The sequence below is a fragment of the Macrobrachium nipponense genome, chromosome 2, assembly GCF_015104395.2.
Source record: "Macrobrachium nipponense isolate FS-2020 chromosome 2, ASM1510439v2, whole genome shotgun sequence".
NCBI classification, from domain to species: Eukaryota; Metazoa; Arthropoda; class Malacostraca; order Decapoda; family Palaemonidae; genus Macrobrachium; species Macrobrachium nipponense.
In genome coordinates this window covers 118,004,010-118,023,081 of record NC_087201.1, presented here as the reverse complement: position 1 = coordinate 118,023,081, position 19,072 = coordinate 118,004,010, and the positions used below count along the sequence as shown (strand labels likewise).

Sequence of the window (19,072 nt, the reverse complement as noted above, 5' to 3'; positions counted from 1 at the left end):
TATATATAGCTGATTGACACCTTTGGTGGCGGGTCAGAGACAGCTATTATCATTGGAATTGACATAAGGGTTAATAAACCAACTTAAGATTCCTACCTGTTAAGGAAGCTGACTTCAATGATATCCTGCCTCATTATGTCTGCCTTCCTTAAGAGATCCAGCGATCCACCCAGAGGGCTGAAGACCTCTAGGAGCTGTCAACCAGTGTAAAACCTCTATGTGACTAGTCCTCCTACAATACCTTTGTTACGGGCGCTACCAAGGAACAAAATGACCACCTGACTGAAAATCAATGATTGTGGAAGACTGCGTCCAATCTCCACAAACAATCATAAAAATTCAATAGTTCCAAGGAAAGAAAAAGGGTATTGGGTTATGGGGTTGCAGGGGTATTCCCTTCCCCCACTACTGAATTAGCTGCTACAAATGGCCCCAGCATGTAGCAGTCTTCATAAAGGGTTTGCACTTGTTTCAAGTAGTGCGAGGCAAACACTGATTTGCTTCTCCAGAAGGTCGTGTCCAGGATACTCTGAAGGGACCTATTCTGCTTAAAGGCTACAGAGGTTGCTAACGCCCTAACCTCATGTGTTTTGACTTTCAGCAGCTTGAGGTCCGCCTCAGTACATTCCGAATGAGCTTCCCTTATCAATTGTCTGATAAAAAAGGATAGCGCAGTCTTTGACATTTGCAGAGAGGGCTTTTTAACTGAGCACCAAAGCGCCTCTGACTTGCCACGTAAATCCTTCGTCCTCTTACCGGACACAGGACTCTCTCTAATTCTTCACCAGCGATATTGGATAGATTCGGATTCTCGAACGCTTTGGGCCAGGGCTGAGATGGGCATTCATTTTTTGCTAGAAACCCCAGCTGTAGAGAGCAGATAGCCTTGCCATGTCTAAAACCTACAGTTTTGCTGAAGGCATGAATTTCACTGACTCTTTTTGCTGTAGCCAAACTGACTAAGAAAAGTTTTCATGGTGAGGTCTTTTAATGATGTTTTATGCAAAGGCTCGAATCTATCACTCATGAGAAACTTCAGGACTACGTCTAGATTCCAAGCTGGTGAGGACTGTAGTCTCTCATTAGTGGTTTCGAAGGATCTGAGAAGGTCTTGGAGATCTTTATTGTCAGACAAGTCCAAGTTCCTGTGTCTGAAGACAGCTGCCAACATGCTTCTGTATACATTAATGGTCGAGGTCGAAAAGTTACGTCTCCTCTTAAGGTAAAGAAGGAAGTCAGCTATCTGGGTCACAGAGGTACTGGAAGAGGAAACAGAGTTGTCCTTGCACCATCCTTTAAATATCTCCCACTTGGATTGGTATACCTTAATGGTAGATGACCTCCTTGCTCTTGCGATCGCTCTAGCTGCCTCCTTCGAAAAACCTCTAGCTCTTGTGAGTTTTTCGATAGTCTGAAGGCAGTTACTTGTAGAGCTTGGAGGTTTTGGTGATACCTTTCCAAGTGGGGTTGTTTGAGTAGATCTACTCTCATAGGGGGACTTCTGGGGGTGTCCAACATCCACTCCAGTACCTCTGTGAACCATTCTCTTGTCGGCCATACTGGTCTATCCGTCTGCAGCGAAAGTGTCTCGCATTCTCCTATCCCATTGCAGCGAAGTTTCTTCTTCTCGGTAGTGGATAGGACACCGACACTCCATGGTGGGTGTCAATGGTATGGGTACTGGGACAAGCTATTAGGACGAAGTAATGATTGATCTGGAACAACCGAACTAAGTCCACAGCGTAGATCGTAACTGACTCAGGCGCTCTGACAGCTGCCGACTGACTGCGTTCGGTAGTGAGGCAAGTTGTCCAAGCATCCGAGCAAGTCATGTGACCTTTGCCTTTTAAAGGGTTATGCCGAGAGACCATACAAATCGTCTATTTGTTTGTCACCGATGCCGGATGGCGAGGTGATGATTCTCTTAAGGCATGTGCCCAACAAGCGAAAGTCAATTGCCTTCTAGAGACCAAGGTCCCTGATGGCAAGACATTCTCATAGTAGTTAAATCTCAGCTAAGGAGAAACAACACTATGTTCCGTTGAAGACGATGTTGGAAAGTGAATGCAACCTACGTCTTCACAGCCGAATCGAGAGAAGGATTCTCAAGATTCTGAACCTGTGCTTACAAAGGACTGAAAACGCTAACCGCTATTTCATTGCTGTCCGGTGAGGAGTCGTAGCTGCCATGAAAGCGGGGCGTTTTTCAGTAATGAAAAAACACAGGGAAGTACTGCCTGAAGAACTGCTTCTCATGGGCTGATCATTTGGAAGTAGAGCTGGCAGGTCGTGGAGCAGGCGATGTCTTCCGTACACATCTGTTAATTCGGGGTGAACAATGAACAATTGCACACCTACGAATACGAGATATTTTGAAGACAAACTCAGATGTCTGAAGAAATCATTCCGCATTATCGCAATGAGATGCAGTGGGAGACTAGTACAGACTTCTGTTACCGTGCGGTAAACAGAAAGATGAAAGAGTCCAAGATAAATCTCTGTTGAAAATTCTCGCAATGTCCAAGGCGATGCAGTAGATGTCATTCATGTATGTGAGAATCCCTGTTAATCAGACCTGTCAATCAGACCTAAGTCCATGATTGTTGGGCAGAGATACGGTTCGGTAGTCAATCATTGTAGGGGAGAGAGACATAAACCAACCGTACATCTCGGAGAGCCAGCTGGTACTGGGCTGTCATCAGCAGTCCAATACACAGTTAGCTCTCGCTCACTCATCATCCTGAGCTCGAGCAATTATATTTAAACTAAACGGATTTCGGTAAATACAAAAGCTGAGGTGGTGTTGTCGTGACAATACCATAAGTATCTTAAAATCGAAACTGGCAACTCCTGGGAAGTTGCAGCCAGTCCCGAGCTGCAGTTCAATTAGGATACTAGTCGTCTCGGTCACAATCCGTAGAATTAACTACGGTATGCGCCTACACCCCGGACAATTCAACTGCTTAACAGAATCATGTCGCGAGGGTAATATACGTAGTATATTTGTAGGTTTCTGTACAACGACTCCCATCCTAAATTCTTTACCCTTCGAGGAATGAGAATAAGGATTGGAAATCGACACCCTCCGTTCTCTAGTCAAGAGAGTGAAGGAGAAGTCTTCCCCGAAGGAAAGCTTCTATGGTGAACAGAAAACCGAAGACGAAAGTTCAAGCCAAACTGGATGTTCCCGTCCGTTCTTCTCTATTCCAGGGTTGGCCGCCTACTGTGAGATATTCTTCCTTTAGCAGCAGTGCTTCTTCCAAACGCTATAAATTCCAGGAATTCGAGCATTCGGTGAGGTTCCCAATTATCGTAGTAACAATTATCGGGGATTCTCGTTATTAAGTCCTGCGTGGCCTTTTGGGCTAAGGCAGAGGAGACCTCTTCCACCAACTCTTGCGGGAAAAGGTGTGCGGAAAGAGGCGCATAAAGCAGTTCCGATTTCTGAATGGGCGTGACCCCATTAGCAAGGAAAGAACAAATTTGGGCTCTTTTCTTAAGAATTCCTGCCGAGAAAAGCGCCGCTAATTCGTTAGAACCATCTCTAAGTGCTTTATCTATTCATGACATCAGATGTACCAGCTCTTCAGTGTCAGCAGTCTTGAAAGACTCTATCTTCTTTCCCAAGGCTCCAAGAGTCCAGTCCAGGAAGTTAAAGACCTCAAAGGCTCTGAATATTCCTTTGAGGTGGTCCATCTCTGATGTTGACCAAGAAACCTTAGTCTTTCCCATGGCACTCGACGAGAGGCGTCCACCAGACTCGAGAAGTCCCCCTGGGGAGAGGCAGGAACTCCCAGGCCGAGATCTTCTCCAGTCTCATACCAGATACTCGATCTAGACACTAATCTGGCCGGAGGAAACAAAAATACTCTTTCCTTGGTCCTTCTTAGTCTCCATCCAATCCTTCATGACTTTCAACGCTCTCTTGGACGAGCAGGACAAAACCATCTTCGTAAATATGCCCTTCTTTGACGCCTTCCCTAGAGTAAATTCTGAAGGCGGGGAACGAGGTGCAGCCGGAATAAAGTTCTCTGGAAAAACTTCTGTAAAGACCCTCATGAGTCTTTTTAAGTCCGACGAGGGGTGCTGTTCCTTCCGATCCTCTTCGTCGGAAATGTCCTCTACGGGATTAACAGAAGGGGGGATATCATCGTTCCCTTCTTCTGATTGTCCTAAGACCGAAGTAGCGACGTCCTACTTCCTTGTCGTTGTCTCCTTATTATCTTCTTGATGCCTGGCGCTCTAGAGTCGAAACTCTTGACGCTCGGCGTCCTGGCGTCCAACCTCTCGACGCCTGGTGTCCTGGCGTCCAAACTCTTGACGCTCGGCGTCAAACCCCTTGACGCCTGGCGTCCAACCTCTTGATGCATGACGTCCTGGCGCCCAATCTTTTGACGCTTGCTGTCCTGTCAAACCTTGAGGTCACTTGCTGCTGGACGCTTGCCGCCTGTGCGACACATGTCAAAAGCTTCCTCAGGATGACTTACAGCGCTTGGAACCTCTTGAGCTGGACGATTACAGACATCTTTCTTTGCTGCCGGCTGCCAGACCTGCATCAGGGAGGAGAGTTTCTGTTGCATGTCTTGAAGCAAAGTTATTTGAGGAGCTTCTTGCTGCTGGGGACAGACTGGGGAAGCCGCAACATCATCCAACTCTCTCTCCACGTCAAGTAAGGGTTGGGAAGAACGTTCCGGGGACGAGTACCAATCGGAAGGAGGAGGGGAAGCATGCACCAAAGGCAGAAAAGCGTCCGATATCTTATTGTCTCCTACTGAAGCAGACAGCCGCCTGTGCGACAATTTACGTCTGTATTTAGCAGGAGAGCTACCATCGGAGCTGGAAGGGAAGCGCTCCGGGCTGCTCCAATGGCTACATCCTGGGGCCTGAGGCGTCACTTCATGACGCTGCTCAACAGTGTATTTTCTTTTGAGGGGTCTTGACTCCGACGTAAGACGCCAGCCCCGTCTGGGAACTGCGTCGTCCGATGAAGAAGAGCACAATTTTACTCACCTTTCCTATGGCGAGGGCGAGCGTCCTGGGAAATGTCAACAGGTACGCTCGAGGGGACAACCGCTCGGGAGCTAAAACCTCTCGCCTCCCTTCGCCTGTCGACTTTCCTTCTCACAGGGGTTGGTGAGCTTGGAAGAGGTCTAGGGCTAGGAGCACGACAGGTCTGAGCGGCCGCACCCTCCACTGCACTTGCACTGATTTTAGCACGGACACTTGTGTTTCCTAAATCTCTCACATTTGACCATAACTTCTCCCTGTCTTCTGCGAGGGATTCTACCCTTTCACCAAGGGCTTGAATGGCCGCCATCATGTCCTTTAAAGTTGGATCATTACCTGTATCAGTAGGGGGATCTGGAACTACCACTACGGGAGAAGGATCAACAGGCTCATTAGCAAGGGAGAGAGAACTGTCAACTCCCTGACTATCTCTAGAAGAACAAGACATACTACTCTTGGCTCTCCTGATCCTGTCCTTTTCAAGCTTTCGCACATAGCGGTAATATTCCATCCACTTATTATCAGGTAAATCTAAACATTCATCACATCTATCATCCAACTCACAACTCTTGCCTCTACATTTCATACAAACCGAATGTGGATCTAACGAGGCTTTAGCAAGCCGAGTCTTACATCCTCTCACACACATTCTCACAATCGATGAAGAGTCAGACATGTTGAAAAATCCAAAAGAGAGATCAAAACAAGCAAGAGTCAAACCAACAATATCTAAAAAGGGTCAAGAGAAATCCAAAGCAAATCCAAAAACAAGCGAAAGCCAAAGCCAAAGTGTACATCACCAAATAAGCTGCGAAAAAACACGGGCCAAATGAGCGAAATTCCAACGATGTCACCAGTAAAGCGGCAGGGAAGATCTGGGGAATAGTTGGAATGGTTCCAGGTACCTGGGTAGAGGGCGCACAGGTGGTACACCTGACTACCCAATCGGCAATTGCCGCGAGTTTTGAAATTCTGCCGTGACGTCAGGGACATAATCTATATATATAACTACCAGGTGAGTTAGATGTTTAAAAATGATATTTTCATGATAAAATAAAGTTTCACATATACTTACCGAACAGTTACACAGCTTATAGCTTCTTACCTGCGGCAGTCGAAATTCAAATTGTTGGCGCCAGCGGCGTTGCTATCTTAAGTATAGGTGATACAAGACCCGCCCACATCCGGGAACCCTGGGTACTGCTAGCCTTCTACCGTCAATTTTCGTTTAGCCGACACGTCCATCTGTGGGCGGTGGGTGGGCTTTGATTATGTAACTGTTCGGTAAGTATATGTGAAACTTTATTTTATCATGAAAATATCATTTTCACATAAGTGACTTACCGATCAGTTACATAGCTGAATCCAAAACTACCCGGAAGGAGGGTAGATGGACTACATAAAAATGACAGTAAGACCACATCAAAACAGCAAATGTTGCAAGTACCCTACCTTGTGAGAGAGCAGCTGCACGAGAATACTGCCTCTGGTTGGCGCTCTCATCACTCGTAGGAGACGTGGCAGTATAGGCCAGGGTCGTTCCTACTTAGTGGGATTTTGTAACCATGGACAAGACTGTTGGTTGACAAAATATTAAAAAACAGATAATGCCCTTGCCCTGGGCTTCAAAAACCTGATAAAAAACAACAGACCATCACCTATACCAAAAATAATGACATACTCAAAGTAATAAATAAGATCTGGAGGTTCTCCAAAGTACTATAAGCCTCCAGTCTGCCCACGACTCAACAACCTATAACAAGGCGAGGAGACAGTAGAGGATAGAAAGTTCCCCTATGTTTCCTTTCCCAACACCATGCCCGCTACCGACAAAGGACCCAATTTACAACAACTATCATAGGTAGCCTCTACATTCTTCAGGTAAAATGAGGCGAACACAGATCTCGATCTCCAAAAACGTAGATTGAAGAATCGAGGAAAGCAACAAAAGAGTGTGCTTGAAGCTTAAGGATGTCGCCACTGCACGTATTTCATGTGCTTTCACCTTAAGCACATTTAGAGTCTGATCTTGGACTAGAGAGGTGGACCCAGTATCAGACTTCTCAAAAAGAACGAAATAGCGTTCTTGGAGAGGGGTTTTGCAGAATTCTTAACCGAACACCAAAGTCGGTCGGAATTACCTCTAACGGATTGTGTCCTTGACAGGTAACATTTCAGAGCTCTGACAGGACATAGTAAATATTCTTCGTCCATCGGACCCACTATATTAGATAATCCCTTAAGTACAAAAGATTTAGGCCATGGGTTAGAGGAGATTCGTTCTTTGTCTAAAAAATTCGTTAAACAAAAGCAACAAACCGCATTACGATTTTTGAACCCCACCTCTTTGTGGATGGCTTGTAACTCACTCACTCTTCCTGCTGTAGCCAAAGCGAAGAGAAAAAGTGCCTTCCTCGTTACATCTCTCAAAGACGCTTCACGAAGTGGCTCGAATCGTGAAGACATCAGAAAAGTTAAAACTACGTCCAAGTTCCAGTCCACACTATCCTTCTTGAGACTACTTACTGTATTAAATTATTTAATTAAATCTCCAATATCCTGGTTAGAGGAGATGTCAAGCCCTTCTATGCTTAAACACTGAGGGACCAGCATAGCTCTGTACCCTTTAATTGTCGATACCGACAAGTTCTTAACTTCTTTAAGGTACAGCAAAAAATCAGCTATTTCTGTTCACAGAGGTTTTAGAAGACGAGAAATTATGTCTTCTGCACCACGTCCTAAAGACTCCCCACTTCGATTGGTAAAGCTTGGCAGAAGAGCTTCTTCGACAGTTAGCAATAGCCTCTGCTGCTCTACGAGAAAAACCCCTTAGCTCTGACGAGTTTCCGGACAGTCTGAACCCTGTCAGTGACAGAGCGGACAAATTCTGATGATACCTGTCGAAGTGGGGCTGTTCGAGTAGCCGAGGATACTGAGGAAGAAGTCTGGGATGGTCTATAACCAACTTGAGAAGGTCTGGGAACCACTCTTTCCTGGGCCAGAATGGTGCTACCAGCGTCATTGACACATTTTGATGTGAGAGGAACTTGTTCAACACCTCTCTAATCATTCCAAATGGGGGAAAGGCGGTAAACGTCTAGACCGTCCAATCCTGAAGCATTGCGTCGGTCTTCCAAGTAAGAGGATCTGGAACTGGGGAACAAAAGATCGGAAGTCGATTGTTCCTCGACGTGGCAAACAGATCCACTGAAGGTCTTCCCCGAAGTTTCCACAGTTCCTGACAAATTTTGTCTTGCAATGTCCACTCCGTGGGAAGAACTTGGTTTTACTCGACTGAGTTCGTCCGCCAGTACATTTAACTTCCCCTGTACAAACCTCGGAACGAGGGAAATATCCCGATCTTGAGACCAGAGAAAGAGATCTTCTGCGACTTTGTTGAGGGAGAATGAATGGGTCCTCCCTGATTCCTGATATAAGATAGAGCGGTGGTGTTGTCGGAGTATATGCCACTCTCTTCCCACGACCAAAGGAGCGAATGCTTGCAGACCGAACCAAATCGCCTTCAACTCCTTCATGTTGATGTGATTCAACCTCTCTTTCTCTGACCATAATCTGAGATCTTTTTGGTCCCTAGGAGAGCTCCCCCAACCTCTGTCCGATGCGTCGGAGTATAATTCTACGTCTGGGTTCCTTAATGTCAGAGACCCTCTTGCAATCTTTCCCTCGACATCCACCATCTCAAGTCGTTCTTGATCTCTTCCGACACTGGGAACGAATACGTGTCTGGTTGAGACTTCCGACACCAACTCGCTTTGAGATAAAACTGAAGAGATCTCATGTGAAGACGACCCAACTTTACAAACGTCTCTACTGATGATAACGTCCTAGGAGACTCATCCATTCCAAGGCGGAGGAGGACTGACGGTTCAGGAATTGGCTCACTTTTTTGAGGCAAGATTCTATTCTTTTCGGGGACAGAAAAACCCGAAAAGTCTGAGAGTCCAGAATCATCCCCAAAATAAAAGGGGATCTTCTGGGACGGCACTAATTGAGACTTCTCCAGGTTGATGAGAATTCCCAATTGACTCGCAAATGACAGTGTCTTCCGTAAATCCTTCACGCACTGTGTCCTCGAAACCCGATCTGAGAAGCCAGTCGTCCAGGTAAAATGCTGCATTTATGCCCAACATATGCAGCCATTTCCCCAATGGAGCAAGAACACGAGTAAATACAGGTAGTCGTTCTTACTTACGACCTATGCAAACTTATGACAGACCGACTTTACGACAGCTACGACAATATAATAATATACTGTATAATAATATTAATTTTTTATATTTGGCTAAAATACGTCGAGCGCGCGTACGATAGTTTTTCCCGCTACCGGCAGTAGGCTCATCTCCGAGAAATTTATGAAGAGAAGAAAAAACGGACCATTCAAACAAAACTAAGCATGTTTATGTTTAAACCAACATCTCGGTCTACCCCTGTCCCCACTACTAGTAGTACTACCACGGAATCGGATGACCCGGACGATCCTCAGCTATCCACCAGCAGACAATTAATTTTTTTTTTTTTTTTTTCAAATTTCAAATGTTTCGTAATTTTTATTTTTTCTGTATGTTCATGTTTTTTCTGTACTGTAAATCAATTCTATCTATGCATTACTGTAGTTTGCCTGAAATTTATAAAGAAAAAATAATTTACATTACTGTTAAATAAAAACTTTGTGTATTACTACGTACGTACATAGATGTGTTGGCAACAGTACAAACAGTCGCTAGAGAAAACAGCAGACGATGTTTTGTTTTATATTTTCAGAAGTAAAATTTTGTTCGAAAATGGTAAGATTCGTATTTTTGTAATTCATTTTGTATTTCTGTTTTGCAAATAAATCAAATATAACAAATTATGTATATATAATACGTGTAGCCGATTGTCAATGCAAATGGCGGATAAGAAAATGTAAACAGACCAGACAGATGGTCTGAATGCCTACAATAAAAATGTTTAAATACAGTGAATAAAAGTAAAAGTATTAATCAAGGAGTTCGAGCATGATAAGATTTCATATGCTAAACGTAATAATAGGTACTATACATGCACATTTTTGGGATGATATAAAATGTATATGTAGGCTAGTAAGTTGTCAATGAAAATGCAAACGAACAAATACGTACATGTACACGCATGTGTTTGAATATGGTAAAAAGGATAAAAAGACAGCACAAACATGATTCAATTTATTCAATATGCTGAAAGAAAGACCAGATATACAGTGCATTACTTTGGATATAAATAATAATGATAGATAGTATTGCGGTAGGTCAGTTGCAGTCAATAACATTGTAACAGAGGCTATGATGGTTCGGATGGTATAGAATACATGTACAAATAGGCTATGCGGGGTTTCGTCGACTTATGACAAGATCAATTTACGACAGCTCTGCCAGAACCTAATGCCGTCGTAAGTAGACGAATACCTGTACTTGAGGGGCCGTCGAAAGGCCGAAACAAAGGGCTCTGAATTGATACGTCCTCCCTTCGAACACAAATCTCAGGAACTTCTTTGAACTTCTGAATCGGGACATGAAAGTAGGCGTCCTTCATGTCCAGGGACACCATCCAATCGCCTGGGCGAAGTGCCGACATCACAGAATGATTTGTTTCCATATTGAACTTTGTCTTCAGCACAAAAAGGTTCAATGCGCTTACATCTAGCACTGGCCTCCAAACCTCCCGAGGCTTTGGGAACTACAAAGAGTCTGTTGTAGAATCCCTGAGAACTGTTGAGGACTTCCTCTATTGCTCCCTTCTTGATGAGTGCATTGACCTCTCGCTTGCTAATAAAAGCCAAAGCTTCTCTCTGATCCTGGAGAATATGCTGTTAAGATGATTTGGTGTATTCGGAGAGAGGAGGATCTAGAACAAAAGGAATCGAGTATCCCTCTCGAAGAACTTGAACTACCCATTGCTCTGCACCTCTTCGACTCCATTCTTCCCAAAAAGATGGAGTCTTGCCCCTACTTGCACTGTGAGGAACGGCTTCTCACTTGTCCGAAGGTTTGGGGGGAGGTTTCTTTGAGGACTTGTACTGTGGACGCAAATTAGTCCTGGGTCGTTGCCACTTAGGTTTATTCCTTGAAAGGGATGCTTCTGAAGAGGAGAAGACTTAGCTCCTGTCGGAGTAGGCTCTTTCGGACGTCTAGAAGACTGAAGGAGGAGATCATTAGTAGATTTCTTTTCTAAATCGATAGAATTTGTTGAATGGTTTCTTCAGGGAAAAGATGAGATTTACAGAGAGGAGCAAACATGAGAGCCGACTTCTGGTTATTAGTGACTCCTTTAGACACGAAAGAACACAACCTTTCTCTCTTCTTCATCACTCCATTGTGAAAAGGGCTGCTAATTCTCCTGAACCATCTTAACAGCCTTATCCGCACAGGACAGAACTCCTAACCAGTCTGTGGCAAAATCTTCTTCTAAAGACTGACAGTCTTCAATCTTGCGAGCTAAAGAGGCAATACCTCAAATACTTTAAAAATATTCTTCACCAAATGGTCAAGCTCGAAGAAGAAAACAAAATTTTAGCTGACAAAAAAGCTGCTCGGTTTGGGTTCTGTGAGTCCAACTAAACCGGAGAAGTCTCCCTGGGAGGAGGCAGACACTCCCAAAGAAGGAACTTCTACAGTTGCGTAGAAGCGATACGCTTTACTCTGAAGCTTAGAAGGCGGGAATGCAAACGAAGCCTTACCTGTTTCCCTCTTCTTAGAAAGCCACTCTGTTGACTCCTTAAGGGCCTGCTTCGAGGACTGAGAAAGAACCAGTTTAGGTAGACACGAATACGCTGTCTTCCTATCTTTAACGAACATGAAGGCAGTGAAGACGGAGAAGCAGGTTCAAAGTAATCTGGATAAGTGGACAGGAAAAATTTAAGAAGACTCGAATAAGCCGACGAATCCTGTCATCTTGATCCAAAAGCTCCTCTTCAGACTGCACGGAAGCAGAGTCGAAATCAGGATATGTTGTACCCCCGGTGGAGGATTTCAACAAACTCCAATAAGATCCTGGAAATGCTTCTTAAATGGAGCTAAGGTAGAATCGTCTAACACTGTAGAAGTCGATGGTCTTTCAGTCGAAGAACGATTCTTTCTAACAGGTGAAGTCTCCGCACAACGAGTCGACACAGGCGAACAACCAGTCAAAATTCCTATCGACTCACGGCGAGGGGAGTCGAACAAAGACGAGCGAATACGCTTCTCTGGACAGTAATACGGAGTCGAACGAGGCGACCGAGCCGAAACTGCGACTGAGACTCGCTTGGAGAGTTGACGCGATCGTGAATTATCACGAAATTTAGTCCGAGAGCCATTGCTTTTAGCCGAAAAATGCGACTGCGGAGGAGATTCACTAAATATCACATCGGAGCAAAAACTACACGAAGGTTGAGGACTCCAATGCCTCTTAGACTTCTTAACAGGAGTCGGTGACGAATCACCCGCAAGAATCGAATGTCTTTTTAACGGTCGAGACACCAAATCACTTCGCCTTTTGCGCACTGGCGATTGCACTTCCGAATCAGAAGACAGACGAGAATCACAAAACACTAATACCTTTTCCACATCTTTTTGGAGGACGGACACCCGCGAGTCGACGGAGTCGACGGCGACAGTGGGCAAACTCCCCCAGACTCCTTCTGACCTCCGGTATGTCTTCTCCCGGTTTGCGGGGGAGCGGGGACAGTGACCTTCGTCTGGGAGTCGAGGGGGAACGGACAACCGCCTCCTCAGGCGCAACATTAACACTTTGCACTGCACTAGATTTCACTGACTATCTACGAAAGCTTTAAAAGACATTCCTAACTTCATAACTGATCAGCTAACACTTCGAACTTTTTATCCATCTTAGACTCAAGCAAGGCAATGGTGTTGGGTTCGGAAACATGGGCAACTTGAACAGGGGTAATCAAAGGAGAAGTAGGAGGACTATTAATGGAGAAATATTCTCTAATAAAGGAGAGGCAAGGAGAAGACTTATTTGTCTCCGAAGGAACAGTAGTAGTTTCTAACCTATCTTACTACTAGCCCTAAGAGCTGCCTTCCTCTTTCCTATCTTTCTCCATTTTCTCAGCATGCGATCTAACCGCCTTCCATCCCATGTTCATCCAATTATTTACATTCATCACATGTCACATCCATACCATTACAATTTTGTCCTCTGCACTTAGAGTGCGGATCGTGACATAACTTAGCTAATCTTGTTTTGCAGCCAGCGCTGCAAAACCTTACAGCAGATGAACTAGAATCTGACATAATTAGCAATAATGACAAAAAACTGAAGAGATAGCTAACTGGCAAGAAAAAACCAAAAAACTGTACATCACCAAACAAAAATCAAAATCCAAAATGGCGACGCAGGAGACTGCAGCGAAAATCTCACAGGTTTACCCCGTGAGCAGCAGAAACGAAAATTGACGGTAGAAGGCTAGCAGTAACCAGGTTCCCGGACGGTCCGAGGGCGTGGGGGGTCTTGTATCACCTATACTTAAGATAGCAACGCCGCTGGCGCCAAACAATTTGAATTTCGACTGCCGCAGGTAAGAAGCTATAAGCTATGTAACTGTTCGGTAAGTCACTTATGTGAAATTTGTAATTACCGTTATATCATTATTATTTGAAAATGTTAATGAACATATCCATACATGTACCATAAAAATTCTCTCATCTAAGTGAGAGAGAGAGAGAGAGAGAGAGAGAGAGAGAAAACTGACAACTTGTTCCCCTCCTGTCACATTACTTGACATATTTGACAGCTCTGGACCTCAACTTAGTACCTGGATCCACACAGGTTAATACAGCTATCTTCCAATTAATGGGCAAGAATAAAAACTAAATCTATTATAAAACATATTTTAGTTAAAATTTTCTATGTAGTAGTAATACTAAAACAGAACAAATATAAGGTAATGGTGAAAATAGCTAGCTAACAAACAGAAATCTGCAGAGAAAGGTTCCTAAATGGGTAAACGTGACTCTTAAGTCTAACTCCCTCAAGATATCTTTTATCTACTTTCTCAAATGAACTAAACTTTTTTTTAACTACAATAGTACCTCAAACTTCAAACTTAATTCATTCCAAAAGGCTGGTTGAAATGCAATTTGTTTGAAATATGAAACAAAAATCCCTGTATGAAATAAAGGGAATCAGGATAATTCGTTCTAGTCAACCCAAAAGTCCCTTTTTCAAATTTTTACTATTACTGTATTAATGTGTTCGAAAAGTTAAATTAAGTGCGTAAAGTAATTAAACAGTATGTTATATGAAATGAAATTTTCGAAAAATTTTGTTTCGGTGTACGATTTACGAACTGTTTGGTGAAAATGGTGTGTGGCCGGCTGGGATGGAGGGAAGAAAGACGGGAATCCTTTGAGGAAACCGAAATGGTCACAGTAGGCAAAGGTTCATAAAATAAATTTGATTAATATTGTACAAGGATAATCACAAGAATTGTTAAGAGAGAGAGAGAGAGAGAGAGAGAGAGAGAGAGAGAGAGAGAGAGAGTGAGTTACAAGGATTAGGATGTCTCAAAGACTTGTTAGTCCATCCGTGGAGACATCTTGTGCTCACTTATCTGTAGGAGCAGGTTTTACTGTGCATTCACAGTGTCCTAATAATTTTGTCTAGCTTTCTTTTAAACTCTTCCACACTGTTGCTGTTTACAACTTCTGGTGGCAGTTTATTCCATGTGTCATATCTTGTATGTAAAGAAGTTCCTACAATGGGATGTGTTGTATCTCTTCAGTTCTAGTTTCCATCCATTATTTCTTGTCAATTTTCATTTAATATAAATAGGTTACTGTCTTCTTTTGTTATGCCTTTCAGTATTTTAAATGTTTCTATTAGTTGTCCTTGCAATCATTGTGTTTCTAAGCCATACATATGCAGGCTCTCTAGTCTTCTTCAGTAACCTATTTGCCTGATGGATGGAATTGACTTTGTGGCTCTTGCTTGTACTCCTAATCTATTTATGTCTATTCTTAGTGTTGGTGACCAAAACTGTACTGCATATTCAAGATGGGGTCTAACTATTGATGTGTAGAGCAACAACACAATTTCCTTGTTTCTGTATTTGAACTACCTCTTAATGTATCCCACTAGTTTCTGTGCCTTCTTTTATGCACTGTTTTGAGGATTTTAAGTCCTTGGTAACAATGACTCCAAGGTCCGCCTCTTGTTCTACACTATTTGTCATTCCCAAGTGGCATGTAGCTGGCACAAGGGTTGTTTATTCCTATTTGTAACACTTTACACTTATCTACATTAAAAGGCATTTGCCATTTTTTTTACCACTCTCCTATTCTTATTAGATCATTTCTTAAACTTTCCATTGCATCTGGGTCTGCTGCATTTACAACTAGTTTGGCGTCATCTGCAAATTTGGCTATCCTGCTAGTTAAGCCTACATAAATGTCATTAATGTAATCATAAACACGAGAGGGCCAAGGACAGAACCCTAGAGAACTCCACTTGTTACATCTGCCCATTCTGATTCTTCACCATTTATTATGACTCTGTTTTCTATAAGTTAGCCAGTCTTTGACCCAGTCTGTGGTTTCTTCTACAATTCCTAAAGTTCTAACTTTTGTCTGAAAGAAATGGGCGAATAATCATCCCAGATCAGCTGATAAGTCAGTGGGAAGCAGAGCCATTCTTCACTCTCTCTCTCTCTCTGCTCCGAACACTTGACTCGAGCCAGCTTTTTTCTTTTTTTTTTTTACACTGGATTGCATTTATTTTCAGGTTATTATGTTAAACTTATTGTGAAATAACATTTTATTTTCTATGCAAATGGGTACTGCTTATACGTACATATTATAGTAAAGATTTTACTGTCTCTTCTCTCCTCAACATTACCACGACGCACGATAACTTATAATCATTCATTCATTATTCCTCAAAAATATAAACGCTCCATCCCTCTACCTTGAGTTAGCTGTGTATTGCCACAATGATGAATGATTTTGTCAATAATTTGTGCTAAATTTTATTGTGAAAAGCTTTGTTCTTTCATTTACTATTTTGTTAGTATTGTTCATCTAGACTGTCTCACTCAGTGCACCGAACACTGGGTCAATTAAGATTTGTTTTTTATTTTTTCTGTATTGCATTTGATAGTTTTCATATTTTATCATTATGTTAAATTTATTGTGAAATATTTTATTTTTTATGTGAATTGGAACTGCTTATACATAAGTATTATAGTAAAGATTTCACTGTCTCTTCACTCCTCAACAATACCACAACATTCATTAACTTTAAATCATTCATTCATTATTCCTCACAAATATAAACGCTCCTTCCCTCTGGCTCAAGTTAGCTGTGTATCACTGCAATGACGAATGATTTTGTTAGTCATTTATGCTAAATTTTATTGTGAAAAGCTTTGATTTTACATTTACTATTTTGTTACTATTGTTCAACAAGACCGTCTCACTCAGTGCACCGAACACTGGCTCAATTAACACTTTTCTCTGTGTTGCATTTGATTGTTTTCATATTTTATGATTACGTTAAATTCATTGCAAAATTCCCTTTTTATAAGTAAACTGTTATTGCTATTACATACATAGTAATATTTTAACTCTCTCTTCTCCTTCTCTCCTCAACATATCAATGCTCCCTCGTTCAGTCTCAAGTCAGCTGGGCGTGATGTCAAAGCAGTTACATAAAATTTTATACATCTTTTATGCTAAATGTTATATTGAAAGCTAAATTTTGTATTAAATACTTAATACTTTTATTTATTTAGTTGCATATTGTTATCAATACAAAATATATTGTAAATGCAAACAAAATTTAATACAGTTTAACTTGTAAGATCCAGCAGACCGTTGAATACAAGTATAAACTAGATAATCAGTCAGTTAAAAATATGGGCATTTGTTCGACAAACGATACAAAATTTTCTCGAAAATTTTGTTAGAAAAACAGAAAGTTCGACATAAGAAACATTCCACAAATGAAGTACCACTGCATATGTATTATTAGTTACACCTAAATAGTATCGAAAGTCAACTTGTGAGACTCTTTGTTCATCTTGTGATCTGAAATTCTGAGATGTCTTGTTAAATACTGTATGTACTAATTGTATGCACGTATGCATTTCAGATTAGGTATCAACATTACTGCAAGTACATATAATGCAGTTCATTGTGACCTGCTACTCACACCATAATCAAGCATTAATACGTAGATGTTACCCATCTGACTTAGTTCCTCGTTGGACAAGTCGGTTACGTGCTTGACTACCAATCTCTAGGTCCGGGTTCGATTCCCCCCTCTGCCGATATGGAATCAGAGAATTTATTTCTGGTAATAGAAATTCATTTTTTGATGTGGTTAAGATCCCACAATAAGCTGTAGGTCTCGTAGCTAAGTAACCAATTGGTTCCTAGCCACATAAAAACATCTAATCCTTCAGGCCAGCCCAAGGAGAGCTGTTAATAAGCTCAGTGGTCTGGAATAACTAAGATATACTTAACTAAACCCATTTGACTTAGTAGTTTTAGCAGTAAATTGTAGCATGCCATGACCACAGAAGTGCTTTCAAGCCAAGGCAGGTAAATATTTTGAGCACCTGCCTGACTGGACAGGTTGAATTCAAAGTTTAGATAGAGCCCTTGCTCTTCGATGATGAAAGGCATAAAAATGTTCAAACTGCTAGAATGCAAAACAATCTCAGAAGAAAATGATTGCTTTGGGGATGTGATGTCCTTCCTCATAATTCAGTCTCTGAAAGCATTGGGTGAATTATATAGCCTTCCATGGGCTAAGAAAAACCAAAACAAAGATTTGAATATTGTAAGGAATCCTCTGCATTTTGAAATGTTGTTACCTTGACTTGACATATCCTATTTGTAATATAAATAATGAACTAAAATCAGCTGCTAAACAAGAAATACGTTAATAGCATTGACAAGGAATGTTTACGGAAAATTGATACAATTTTAATATGAATTTATCACTGTGACATTACCTTAGCAGTATGATCTGGGGAAAGTTCAGAGGATGAGGAAGATGTAAAGATATCTCCATTGTCGTGGATTTCACTCTGATTGATGTGGAGCTGCAAATCCTTTAACTTGTTTGGGAAATTTCCTAGGCTGGTTTCCCATCCTTCAAAATCATTATCACTGTCTGAACTGTCATAAGTATCCAAAATACTATTTCCTAAATCCAATGGCCTAAATGAAGGGCCTGACAGAAGGATCTCTTCTTCCTCCATAGAAATGTCTGACACCTCACATTTAATCCTGGTTTCATATGCAAAATCATTCTCTACACTGCCACTGCTACCTAAAAATCTTGAGTCACTCTCTTCATGCATGCTCAAAGATGTAACATTTGACACAACCAGATTTTCAATTGTTTTTTCACTCTCTCTCCTTCCAACTAATTGATGTAAAACAGTAGTCATTTCATCTAGTGAGGAAGGATCCCCCATGGAATTAACGAGTGGAGATAAAAGTTTTCTCCAAGCTTCAAAGTATTTAGCGCCTTCACTTTCTCCATTTTGAAAATCATGTTGAAAGTGTCTTCCGGTAAACTTGGACTCCTCATTATTGGCAACTGTATCCAAACCTTTCAAGCCAAGCCATTTAGCAGCTCTGATAAAACTTGGAAGATCATCTTTAGTAACCGTAACCTGAAAGATATAATGATTTTGAAATAACAAGCACACTTAAAACTTGCTAACAGTGTTAGTAAACAATACTGTCCAGGGATTCACAAATCTGTATCAATATACAACACATAATTCTTACTTTCTGCTTGAGTATTAGTAAGGCTGCTACACAAGTGTAATGAATTTCAGTTGAATAAAAATTCTATTTGCTAATAGTTTTAGCCTAAACATTTTAATTATACATTCCTTAAAAAGCACAGATTCTAAATAAAATCAGTTTTTATAAGTATATTGTATTTTTCCTAAATATACAAACCTGAGGTCCTTTACACTAGGAATTACCTTCAGCGAAGCTGGAAAACAGCCGTTAAACTCTTGAACAAGGTGGTTATGCAGTAACTGCCGTCCGGTAGGTGGGAA

At 41.9% G+C, this 19,072-nt stretch overlaps 1 protein-coding gene across 1 annotated transcript in view; it reads right to left on the bottom strand.

Moving 5' to 3' along the window:
- The window catches only part of LOC135220940 (zinc finger protein 780B-like), a 116,873-nt gene that overhangs the window by 13,791 nt on the left and 84,010 nt on the right, over positions 1 to 19,072 (bottom strand). Inside the window, 1 exon segment of the mRNA XM_064258594.1 lies at positions 18,005 to 18,673. Within this exon segment, the coding sequence (XP_064114664.1) occupies positions 18,005 to 18,673 (669 nt within the window).